Raw genomic sequence first — 12744 nt, 5'->3', positions numbered from 1 at the left:
GACCTCGTTTTCGAAAAATTCTAGTACCACGTTCGATCGAACACGTGTGTGCGAAATTTAATATTAAAAAAAAAATTATTACATTACACAATTTGGTTTTTTTTTTTTTTTTTTTTTTTTTTTTGGCACAAGTGTTTCGCACTGTCAAATGCAATCGGACGACGTAAATTATTATTATTATTATTATTATTATTATTATTATTATTATTATTATTATTATTATTATTATTATTATTATTATTATAAAGAGGAAGAGAGAGAGAGAGAGAGAGAGAGAGAAAACGTGTTCGAATCAGGTATTATGATAACAACAACATTCGCATATAAAAACGATTAATTCATTTTAACGAGCAATTTAAGTCTATAACTATTATGTAAACTAACGCCACCATTTTTTTTTTTTTAAATAAAAATTTCCCTTTATTTCACTCAAAACTTTTCGTTTTTTTTTTTAAAAAATCGGATATCAAATTAAAAGTATCGAATTTTCAAGAAGGACGATGAATAATAATAATAATTAAAAAAAAAAAAATTAAAAAAATTTTTAACGTAAAAACGTTTTGCAATTAATTATCCAGCAGTTTCACATCGACAATTTCCAGGCTTAAATGATATTCAAACCGATATGATAAACCGTTTTACATATATATCCGTTATTATTATTATTATTATTTTTTGTTTAATTAACGAAATTGAGTTTTATGTACATTAATAAATGAAGAAAGAAATTATTTCGACATTTTCGAATACAAAACATCATAATTTTTTAAAGTTTATTTTACAATTGAATCAATTTCAATTAATTTCTTACTAAAAAAAAAAAAATTCCAGAGAGTTTTTAGTAGCGACGATTTAAATTTTCAACGACGTTTCCGGTTAATCAGACTCGAAAAAAAAGACAAAACTGGGATTCAACGTCCTACGATAAACAAACACACCGGAAACCTCGAAAAATGTTTTTTTTTTTTTTTTTTTTTTTGCTTTTCATGAAACAACAACAACAACAAACACACAAAAACATTTTTTAAATTTGAATAATCATCTCTCTCTCTCTCTCATACAAATTAATCCACTTAAAAATGAATTATTTCACTCTCTCTCTCTCTCTCTCTCTATTCGGATGCAATTTTCTTCATTCTCTTTTGATTACAAACTCTTGAATTTAATGTTTCCCCCCTCCCCCCAAAAAAACCTCTTCAAACGCCATTATATATTTTGTGTCGTTATTAATAAAATTTTTACAACTAATATAACTCCTGGAAACTTTCCATAACATTAATAAAAAAAAGGAAAAATTACAACCGCCAATAAATTTCCCTTTTTTTTTCGGTTTTAATCTCTTACGATTTTACGCCAATAATACAATTTCAATCATTGAAATATTCCGTAATTAATTTTTTTTTTTTTTATTAATGAAATAGTAAACGTTTGATCGCAATTAAAAAAAAAAAAAAACAATTAAACGAAACAAACAAACGAACAAACAAACAAACAAAATTTTTTTTTTCTTATTTCCTTGTAAGACGCCACGTTTGTTCTTGTAACCGTGGACTTTTGATAATCTTTCACTCTTAAAAAAAAAAAACAATCATTCACGGTTAGTTGAAAATCATGACGTGAATTTTCTTGACCGTTTGTTCGAATCGGAAAAAAAAAATAACTTTCGAAATACGAGAGAGAGAGAGAGAGAAACAAAACCAATATGACTGACACGAAAACAAAACAATACAGGTTTGATTACACGTCGAGTGAACAAAAAAAAAAACAAACAACAAACAACAATAGTTTTTAATTCGGACCATCGCAAAATAAATTAAAATTTTAAACAACAATTCCACACGAAGACGACCAAAACAACAACAACAACAAACAACAACAAACAACCATAATTAATTTTACCCTTAAACGTCTTTTAAAACAATATATATATATATATATATATATATATATATATATATATATATAAATACGTAAATAAAAATATAAATAAATTACAAAAAATAAATTTAAAATGGATGAAACCTGTCAATTTGAATAATAATAATAATAATAGGCAATCATTTAGTAACTGACGCGTGACACTTGGATTATATCCAGTTGGCAAAAAAAAAAAAAAATTTTTTTCTCTCTCTCTCTTTCTCTCTCATTCTTTTTTTCTTTCTCTTTCTCTCTTTCGCTAAAAGCTTCGAGACGATGAAAAAAAAAAAAAAAAATTTTGTAATTTGCGAACGAAGACACGAATGACCTTTTGTTCCATTTAAAAAAAAAAAAAAAGAGCTTGACATTTATCATTCCAGTTTTTTTTTTCTGCCATTACTTTTTCTTCTTCTCTTCTCACCGCCACTACCACCAACACCACCTCTACCATCATCATCACCATCACACTCGCCATTACCATTATTGCCACCTACTTAAAAAAAAAAACTTTTTATTTTTAAAATCAAATCCAACCATTTATCTTCCACGTAATTAATTCGAACACTTTCACGAAACAATTAACGCAAAATTATGATAATAATGATACTAACAATTTTATTATTATTATTATTATTATTATTATTAATAGTATTTCAATTAAAAACAATGAAAAACATAAAAAGAATTACAAAATGATTTTGCATAGGGCGTTTCCAATCGCGCGATTTTCATTTTTTTTTTTTTTTTGTTTTGTTTTGTGGTTCGTTTGTCGCTTTTTGTCAGTTACCAACACAATAAAAATTATTTTTATTTTTTTGTTTTTGCCTGACACAAGCCCAACAAACACACACACACACACACACACACACACACACAAAACAAACACGTTTGAATTGGATTAAAAAAAAAAAAAAAAAAATTTCTAAATGTTTTTCGCCCAAAAAAACATTTTTGGCTTTTCACAAATGACACACGTTTGCAAGAGGTTTTCTTTTTTTCTTTCATTCTTTCTGGCTATTATTATTATTATTATTATTATTATTATTATTACTATTTTTATTTTTACGCATTCCAAATGTTTATTATCAAAACTGAACCCATTGAAAAACGAAATAAAACCAAAATAATTTATGCCGAACCGATAATTTCAGGTTAAAACTACAAACGACTTACGTGCCTGAAAAATATTACTCGTATAACAAATAATAAGCATTTTGTAAATAATTAATAAATCCCATTCGGAGTATGGTAAATTAAAATTTCTATTTGTGAAACGCTAACATTCACACACACGCACACACGCACACACACACACACACAGGGAAAAATACACATCGAAACACGGGACTCCCACAAAAACGTTTATTTACACGCACGCACATGAAAGAAAGGAGGGAAAAACATACGAAGTAAATAAAAGAAATTGAAAAACACAAAAAAAACGGGGGGGGAGGGGAGGAAAAAGAAAAATCGTTTAAAGAAAAACCCTTCGAGCGAGCAAAACATTTAATCGACATATTGAATTTTATATAATGATAATAATGATAATGATAATGATAAAACAATAACAACAAGGCAACTCTCGTTTTAGTTTTTTCTTCTTCTTCAAAAACTTTATTTTTGTCCGTTCGTTCGTTCGTTTGGGGAGGGGGAAGGGGGGGAAAATAAAAAAATCAATCGAAATTATAATTTGTTTAAATTGTCGAATCTGGAGAGAGAGAGAGAGAGAGAGAGAGAGAGAGAGAGAGAGAGAGAGAGAGAGAGAGAGAGAGAGAGAGAGAGAAAGGGGAGCGGCGGAAATAGTAAAATAAAATTTTTTTGAACGCATAGATTTTTCAAATATTTTAGAAAAGCACACGCGCGACGGCAGCGGCAGCGGCTCCCCGTTTAATAATAATTTTTTTTTTTTTTTTTTATCCTTTCAGACTCCGGTTAACTGTTAATATTTTACAAAAAAAATCAAACATGTCTAATTATATCACATTCACGTTTCAAATGTGCTGAGAAAAAGAAGAAGCAGAAGAGAACGAAGAAGGGGGGAGGGAAGGAAAAAAACAATGTTTCGACTCCCGGTCGTCCTTTTTTTTTTTAAAGGGAAGAAGGGAAACATACATAAATGTTAATGCTGCAGGTCAAAAAAAAAAATTGTTTAAAAAAATGCAGATGTATAAACTGTTTTAAACAGCAGAAATAAAAAAATTAAAAACAAAAGTGAATCCTCCGTGAATAAAATTAAATTTTATTTCGGTACCATACGACGAATGTTTTTTTCTTTCTATTCCTCTCTTTCTCTCTCTCACACTTTCACTCTCACTCTCTCTCTCTCTCTCATTCTCCTTCTTTTTATTTTTCGTAAAAAAAAAAAAAAAGGGTTCACAAACACTTGTTTTAAAAAACTTTTTAATTAAAAAAAAACTTTTTTTTACTTTAATTTATTTTATTTTTCCATCATTGATTACGATTTAACAAAGGGTAACAAACAATGATACAAACGAGAAAACAAACAAACAAACAAACAGACTACGACAGAAAAAGAAAATTAAAACGCATAACGAATTCGACGCTTCTTTTTCCCTCCCTTTCCTTTCATTTTCATTTTATTTTATATAATTACTTTCAAACATGCGCAAAATGATATTTTTTATATAAAAAAAAAAAAATTAAAATATTACCAGGTGGAAAACGCGGGGGGGGGGGAAGAGAAAAACATGGAGAAAATAATACAACAAAAATTCGATGGGGGAAAAAAAAAAAACTAATTCCAAACAAACGCATAAATGATATTAAAAATTTATGAAAAAAAAAAAAAAAACAAAAGAAAAGAAAGGAAAAACCTCAAACCAATCAAATCGATTTTGTTTTTGTTATGTTTTCATCTGTTGGAAAAATAGAAAAAGAAAACAAACAAAAAAAAACACAAAAACAAAGAAAATTAAGAGAGAAAAAAGGAAACAAAACAAACACGTCAACAAACGCACCAGAAAAAATTCAAAAAAAAAAAAAAAAAAAAAACAGCTGAGAGGGAAGGGAAAAAGGATTCGTAACAAAAAAAGCTTAAACTTTCCGGGGGCGGAAGGGAGGGAAGGAAAAAAGGGGGGGGGGCAAAACTTTCACGTCATAAATGTTTCTCATTTAAAAAACTAATTCAATAAACGTCACATCGGATTTAAAAACAAAACAAAACAAAAAAATTTCATTAAAAATTCGGCAAAAGTTGTATTAATTTAAAAACCCCCTGTTTCTCCCCCTCTCCCCTCCCGCCTCCCCGAAAAAAAAACCGAAATGGAAGGAAAAATAATCATCTTTTTACTTTAACCTTTTTTCTACGTCTGCAAAAACACGAAGCAAAAATTTGAATTTTCCAAAATAAAACAAAAACAAACTCCAGAGATTTAACCCTGTTTTCCTAGCATTATAAATAAATAATTTTATTATTATTATTATTATTATTAGTATTTTCGATACCCAGGAAACAAAATCAAAACATGGAAAACTGTTTGATTTTAATATAATTATGTTCTCTCTCTCTCTCTCTCTTTCTTTTCTTGTTTTTTGTTAAAAAAACGTTTTAAAATTAATTATAATTAAATTGAATAACCGGAGGTTAAAATATAAAAACTAAAGTTTAAAGGGTAACAAGATAACAGGTTGATTGTTGTTGTTGTTTTTGTTTTGTTCCTTATTATGTTTCAAACCCTTTTTTTTGTTCTTATTTATTAATATTTTTCCATTTAAAAACAAAACAGTTTTCATACAATCAGATAAACAAAAATTTTTTTTTTTTCAGTCATGTTTTTCTCAAAATAATAATAATAATAATAATAATTGTTTTCAATAATATAAAATTTTCATATGACTATAAAAACAAGTTATTACATATGAAATTGATAAAAAAAAACAAATAAAGTTTTGGTTTTAAATATTAAAAAATTTTTTATCATTTAGTCAGTCAGTCATTGCGACTATTGAACTAATTTTCTAAATGTTACATAAATTAATGTTTAAAATTCCTTTTTATTATTATTATTATTACCATTATTATTTCATTCTTGTTACTTTTCTAAGATACAATTTTATGACAAACATAAATGTTTTTAAAACTTTAAACGTTGAACACAAAAGTCGTCATCATAAAATTACATGATTAGTAATATAATAATAATAATAATAATAATAATAATAATAATAATAATAACATTAGTCTTTTATTTTAAATCAGATTTTAAATAATGTCATGATGTTTAATTTAAAATTAGTTATAAATCATTGTGTTATCGTTTAGTCAGTATGTTGATTATGTTTTACTAAAAGTAAATAATTGCACATCACTGATTAATAATCGAATAATGTAAAGAGACAAAATTATCAAACTCTCTCGAGTTTTCAAAGGTTTGCTCATGAAATTAATAATAATGATAACAATAATAATAATGATTATTTAGAAAATTAATATTACAATCGAAAACCATTATCGAAACAAGCAAATACATAAAAATTAACATTTATTTCATCAACTCGATATTCATTATTCAAACTTGGTTAAATGAGTAAATAAATTTTAAATGTCACACTCTTCATTTTTTAAATAATTATCTGAGTATTTTTAATTTTTAATTAAGAAAAACTAAGCCAAAAATTTAAAAAAATATGAATAATTTTTTTTTTTTGGAGAAAAAAATAAAAATAGTTGGCTTTACAGTTAAATTTTTTTTTTTTGGACAATTAAAAATTCAATTAAATTAAAAAATTGTGAAAAAAAAAAAAAAGAAAATTATTAATCAACATTCATATTTCATAATTATGAAATTAAAACAAACAAACAAAAATAAAAAAAAAGGAGATGAAAAAGAAAATATAAAATGTCACACTTACATATGTTTAACATGGAGAATAATAATAAAATCAACTTCGGTGTTTGTTTCAATGTGTGGGTGTTGACACAAATGATCAAATTTTCCCGGAAAAAAAAATGAACATCGTTATACGAAGAATTGAATAATTAAATTAATTTAACTATTGTTTAAAACAAAACCCACGATTTTCATAACTCATAATTCATTTGGATTAAAAACAAAAAAAAAAAAAAAGTAAAAGAATGTAAAAAAAAAAAAAAAAATGATCAAATGAACTGTCCAGCCATATTTGATTTTAAAAAAAAAAATTTTTTTTTTCTTTCTCTTACTTTTTTTTATTAAAACGATATAAAAATTAAATAAATAATATCAGATGAAAATGTAGCAATATTTATAAATTTGTTATAAACGATATAAAATTTCATTCGATTATTTTTCTTTAAAAATATTCAAAAAAAAAAAAAAAGCATTTTTTATAAATAATTTTTTCGATGGCTACATCTTACACCGACTACACTTAAATTGTAACTCAAATCAATTTTCAACGGCCGATCGTGTAACAACTTTTGGCGTCGTTTTAACGGCGGTGCCAACTTTTGAAAAAAAAAAAAAATTTTTGTTTTGGAGGGAAAACACACGTTTGTTTATATTTATTCTCAACGTTAAAAACAAATGTAAAACGACATTTTTTTTTCTCGGTTTTTTAAAGGAAATTAAAATTATTATTATAAAGTACGGATAATATTTGTTAGATTAAATAAAAACAAAACATAAATTTTATATTTTTAAATAAAAAAAAATTTTATTCGATACGTAAAAAAAGAAAAAAATTAAAAAATGGTACAAAATGCTTTACAAACTAATTTAAAATTATTTAGTTTAAATTACAACAATCTTATTTTATTAAATTAAAAATTAATAAAAAAATCATTTCCAATATTTATTAATTATACGTAATATTGAAAATTAATACAAAAAATTTAAATATTAAATAAATAACAAATATTGTAAAAAAAATTTAAGTTTTATTAAATGGTAGGTAATAACTTTGTTTACATTTTTTTATTATTATTATTATTATTAAAAACTCGAATAAAAAACAAATGAAATGACTAGACAAAATTAATAATAATAATAATAATAATAATCGTCGATATACTTAATTTAATGGCAAAGAATTTTTTTTTTTTTAATTAAATATCGTTTCGAAACTTACATTCCTTATTGTAAATTAATATATATATATAAAAAAACTGTTTTTTTTTTACACATAATTATCGTAACTTTTTAATAAGTACTACGAATAAATTTTTTTTATGCAGTCTAAAAAAAGAAAAAAAAATTTTTTACTAATTACAAAATAAAAAAAAAATGTCTAACCGCAAATATTTATTTATATTTTATTAAGGCATCCATCGCAACTTTTTTTTTTTTTTAATTAATTTATTTATTTAAAGACTAGAAAATAATTTTTTCTTTTTTTATAGATTTATGTGAATCGAGAGAACAAAAAAAAACATTTTTTCTGGCCCAAAATATGTATAAAAAAATTAAATAAAGTCTACACACAAAAAAAAAAAAAAAACGAAAACATACATTTTTTTAAAATAAATATTCTACAATTAAATGATGTAATTATATTACGAGGTATTTTTCTAAAGTTTCCGACATCGGTATTAAAATAATTAAATACATAACATCCCACCCGTTTAATATGATAATAATAATAATAATAATAAACAAGTGAAAACAATTATTATTAATGAATTACGTGTTCGTCGCTTGTTATTATTATTTACACGTGTGTGCATATTTTGAGCCAAAAAAAATTAGCAGAGTTCGTGCACACGTGACGAATGAATGATTTTTTTTTTTTTTTTTACACTTTCCATCGTATGTATTTTATTATTAATATTATTATCATCATCATCATCTACCAATAACGATATTTTCTAACTAAATCGTAACCTAAATCGACCACAACAACGTGATTGTCGTTTGTCACCGATATTCCTCCGGGTCTTTTAAGTTTCGAATCGTACGAATCAATCGTTGATAATATTTCTCCTCCGGGTATTTTCAATACTTGCAAAACGTTTTTATTCTTTTCCGTTTTCACGACGACAATGCGATTTTCTTTGTCGACGGATAAACCTCCGTACCTTCCCCGACCTGGAAAATGATCATTTGATAATTGATTCTTCGCCATTATTTTTCCCAATCTACAACACACTTACTTTTGACTTCGTTCGAATTTATTTCTTCGATTAAATCTCCTTTCGGCGAGTATATGTGAATGCTTGTGTCTGCCACAATAATCGAACTGTTCGGTCCGACGCAAATGGACGATATTAAATTAAAACATTCATTTTTCCCATTTCCTTTTTTTCCAACCTTATTGAAAAAAATTAAAGAGTTATGATTAATTAAAAAACGAACTTTTTCCACCCCCACACCGTGCCTACATATATATATATATATACTCACTTGAAATAATAGTTTACCTAACGAATCGAAAACAAAAACGCAACTCAATCCGCTGTCGGCTATTAAATAATGTCCATATTCGCTATCGATCGATATATCGATGGGTTCTTGAAATTCGTCATAAGAAAACTAAAGATACAAAAAAAAATCAATTTTTTTTTTTTTTTTTTCCGATACATAAAATCGAATTTCTCACGACGATCAAATTTTTTCTTACTTTTGACATTGTGATACCGTCGTGATTCATGGTCGTCACCGTTTTCGTACGCCAATTAACGATGCAAATATAATTTTTACAAACGTCAATACCTGTACAACTTCGACCTTCCAAACCTTCGTTATATATGTGACGTATAAATTCTAAATCTTTATTTAATATTTTTATTCGTGAATTTCCGGTATCGACGACGTAAATCTGTTTAATTAAAAATTTAATTTAATTTTAATTTTTCCCCGTTTTTTACTAAAAATTTCACGTTAAAAAAGGAAAACATTTGAATATAACCTCGGAAAATAAAGAATAAAAAAAATTTAATTAATAAAAAATTCGGATTATTTCGAAAAAATTCTTCGACGGTACAAAAACTTTCAACTTTTCCATTTTGAACGCATTTACAAACTGTGCAAGGTAGAAAAAAAAATAAAATAAAATAAAACTTTTACGAAAAGGTTTTGAAAAGTTGATTTATTACGACCGACATTTTTTTTTTTTAAATAAAAACCTACGTATTGCGTGTCTTTGTCCACAGCAATGGCGACGGGTTGTAAAAATTCATCTTTTCCACATCCTCTCATTCCAAATGTGGTAATCGGATTGTTATGATCAGTCACATCAATCGGAATCGGACATCCTCGTATGACACGATCAAAGACTAGAATATTTAATAAGTACCTAGAGGGGGAGGGAGGGGAAAAAAAAGAAAAAAAACATTTTTACTTTACGTTAGCGATTAAAAAATTAACATTTTGCAAAAAAAAAAAACTAACTTTCCGGCTAATGGTGGACGAAAATAAATTTTATAAGTTCCATTATCTAAATCTTCAACTCTCACATTTAATTCTTTATTAGGATTCCCTTCCATTGTGACGTTAGACGTAACGGGATCTCCTCCAGTTGATCTGGAATTCCCGTGATAGTCGACAGTGTTTAATATAACGCACGTTTCTAAATTAGCAACTGGATTTTTTTCACACAAATCGTAAGTGCAAAGACTAGGATAAGTTGTGCTCGTTCTAACTCTACCCAATCTGGAAAAAATTAAATTTTCAATCCGGAAAATTAGTCTCCCATTACCGCAAGAAAATTTTTTTTAAACAAAAAAAGAAAACTTCAAAGTATTTAAAAGAAATTAACGTTTTTAAATTTTCCGCTAATTTTAATAGTGAATCATTATGAGTGAAATCACACGTGAGAAATGAATTTTCTCTCGGTTCGCTTAAACTTGATGCGGCATCTAATTTTTCACCCAAACTAGAAATTTTTTGCGTTATGTTTCTTACTTCTACTTGATATTGTAAACCATCGCATTCATTTTCAACCTAAAAAAAAAAAAAAAAAAAAAAAAAAATTTAATTTTTAAAAAACCTACCGCATGCTCCCATACAAAAAACTCATGAAATAATTTACTTTAATTGGAAAAAATTAATTACTTTATTTTTTTCTCCTTCTATAATGGCTAATTGTTCTTCTAAAACTTTTTTTTTCTCTTGTGCAGCTTCCGATACGGCATTTAACATTTCCTGTCTCCTATTTTCAATTAATACGTTTAATTCATTTATCGTGTCATTTATTTTTTCAATTGCTTTTTCACTTCCAACGTTTATTTTTTGTATTTCACTTTTAACAGTTTCTTGTGCTTCTGCAAGCTGAATTTTTTAAATATATTAATTAATTTTTTTTTAAATTTAATATTTTCAATGAATAAAAAACTAACTTTTGAAATGCATTCGTTGGCTTTGTAAAGTAATATTTCAGACATTCGTTTAATGGCAATCGAAAATGGTATGATTGTGTGTTCGTTACTCGATGAATGGCCGGTTGATCCAGTGCATAGAGAGCAAAAAACTGTGTCGCATGTTTCACAGAATAAAAGTTCCTTTAAAATTCATTTAAAATTATTAAAATTTAAATATATTTTCAAGAGAGAGAAAAAAAAAAAGTCTATGCTTACCTGTGTAAGATGAATTGAACATTTGGGAATCACTTCTCTTCGTTGTCTTGACATAAGATCCAAGAGTTGATTAACTAAAAAAGATGGAGGCAATGCAGAAACTCCCCCTCTTGGAATAGTGATGAGTTTTCTACAAATTGGACATCTAAAAGTTCCATTGTCTCTCGTTTGGGAAGCTGCTATTCTAGTCAGACAATGAAGGCAAACTGTATGTGAGCAAGGCAAGAGTTTAGGAGTATGTTCACTCCCATCGTACATACCTGTTAAAATAAATATTTTCTATTAGTAAAATTCCAAAAAAATTTTTTTTTAAAAAAAAAACAAAATGAAAACCTTTTCAATCCAATAAAATTACAAGTCCACAAGTTATTATAAGTCCTTACCTTTGTTGGAAAGTTCCACTGTGAAGAAAAAATATTACAAAATTAATCTGTACAAAAAAAAAACTTTTTTTTCATCGAGAACTAACAAACTAAATTTCCAATCGATTTAAAAATAAACTCTATCTAATAAAAAATATTGTAGTCATTTAAACAAGTGCTAATTTTAAGTGCTATAAATAAAAGTTTTTTATTAAAAATGAATATTATTTACTTACATAAACAAGTTCCACAAGTTAAAAAACTTTCATTAAAGTCTTCATAATTAATTGAAACAGTCTCGACTAATGTTGAACTCATTCCAATCATTTTTAAATTAGTTAAATTAACTTTACTGAAAACGATATTTTTTTGAGCAATAATAATAATAATAATAATGAATGTACATTTTTTAAATAATAGACTTTTAATAAAACACTATTAGGAGAACAAATTTTTTTTCTAAAAAAAAAAAAAAATTCATGAAAAAATGAAAAACAATTAAAAAAATGACCAGCGAATTTGAATGTTACAACAGTCCAATCAAATTTTAAAAGCGTAACAATAGACTTTAATCCTAAAGTTTAAAGGTTTTTTTTTTTTTTTTTAAACATTTCACTCACGGAATTAAATAAAATTATAAATAAATGAATGATTGTTTATTAAAAATTTAAATTAAAACCTTTGAGTAATAATTAATTTTTCATTTAAGTTAAAATAAAAATTTTTAATTTTTTTTTATTTTTTTATTTTTCTTTTTAAATCAATACAAAAGAGTGCATATTAATGAACCGGAGAATTATTATATTCGCTGGTCAAATATTGAGTGAAAATGTTAAAATTTTTAAATAAATCAATTATAAAATTAAAAATTTACAAATATTTACCTTGTTTGTATGTAAAAATTAACTTTACGTAATTAAATTACTCTTAAATTCTCGTCATAACAAAAATTAT

The 12744-nt window shown here is 25.7% G+C and overlaps 1 protein-coding gene across 1 annotated transcript; it reads right to left on the bottom strand.

Annotated features, from left to right (window-relative positions):
• Positions 1–8703: 8703 nt before the first annotated feature.
• On the bottom strand, positions 8704–12117 carry Phum_PHUM559420 (RING finger-containing protein, putative; the record flags this gene model as incomplete). The annotated part of the gene is made up of 11 exons (XM_002431868.1): positions 8704–8942; positions 9008–9164; positions 9258–9386; positions 9475–9672; positions 9984–10149; positions 10245–10505; positions 10612–10796; positions 10908–11123; positions 11192–11353; positions 11429–11688; positions 12027–12117. The coding sequence occupies 11 exons, from the start codon at positions 12115–12117 to the stop codon at positions 8704–8706; spliced, it is 2064 nt and encodes a 687-aa protein (XP_002431913.1).
• Between the last annotated feature and the right edge of the window lie 627 nt (positions 12118–12744).

This window comes from Pediculus humanus, genomic scaffold, assembly GCF_000006295.1.
Source record: "Pediculus humanus corporis 1103172108297 genomic scaffold, whole genome shotgun sequence".
Classification (NCBI taxonomy): Eukaryota; Metazoa; Arthropoda; class Insecta; order Psocodea; family Pediculidae; genus Pediculus; species Pediculus humanus.
The sequence above is the reverse complement of the archived record's forward strand: the minus strand, read 5'-3'. Positions and strand labels throughout refer to the sequence as shown.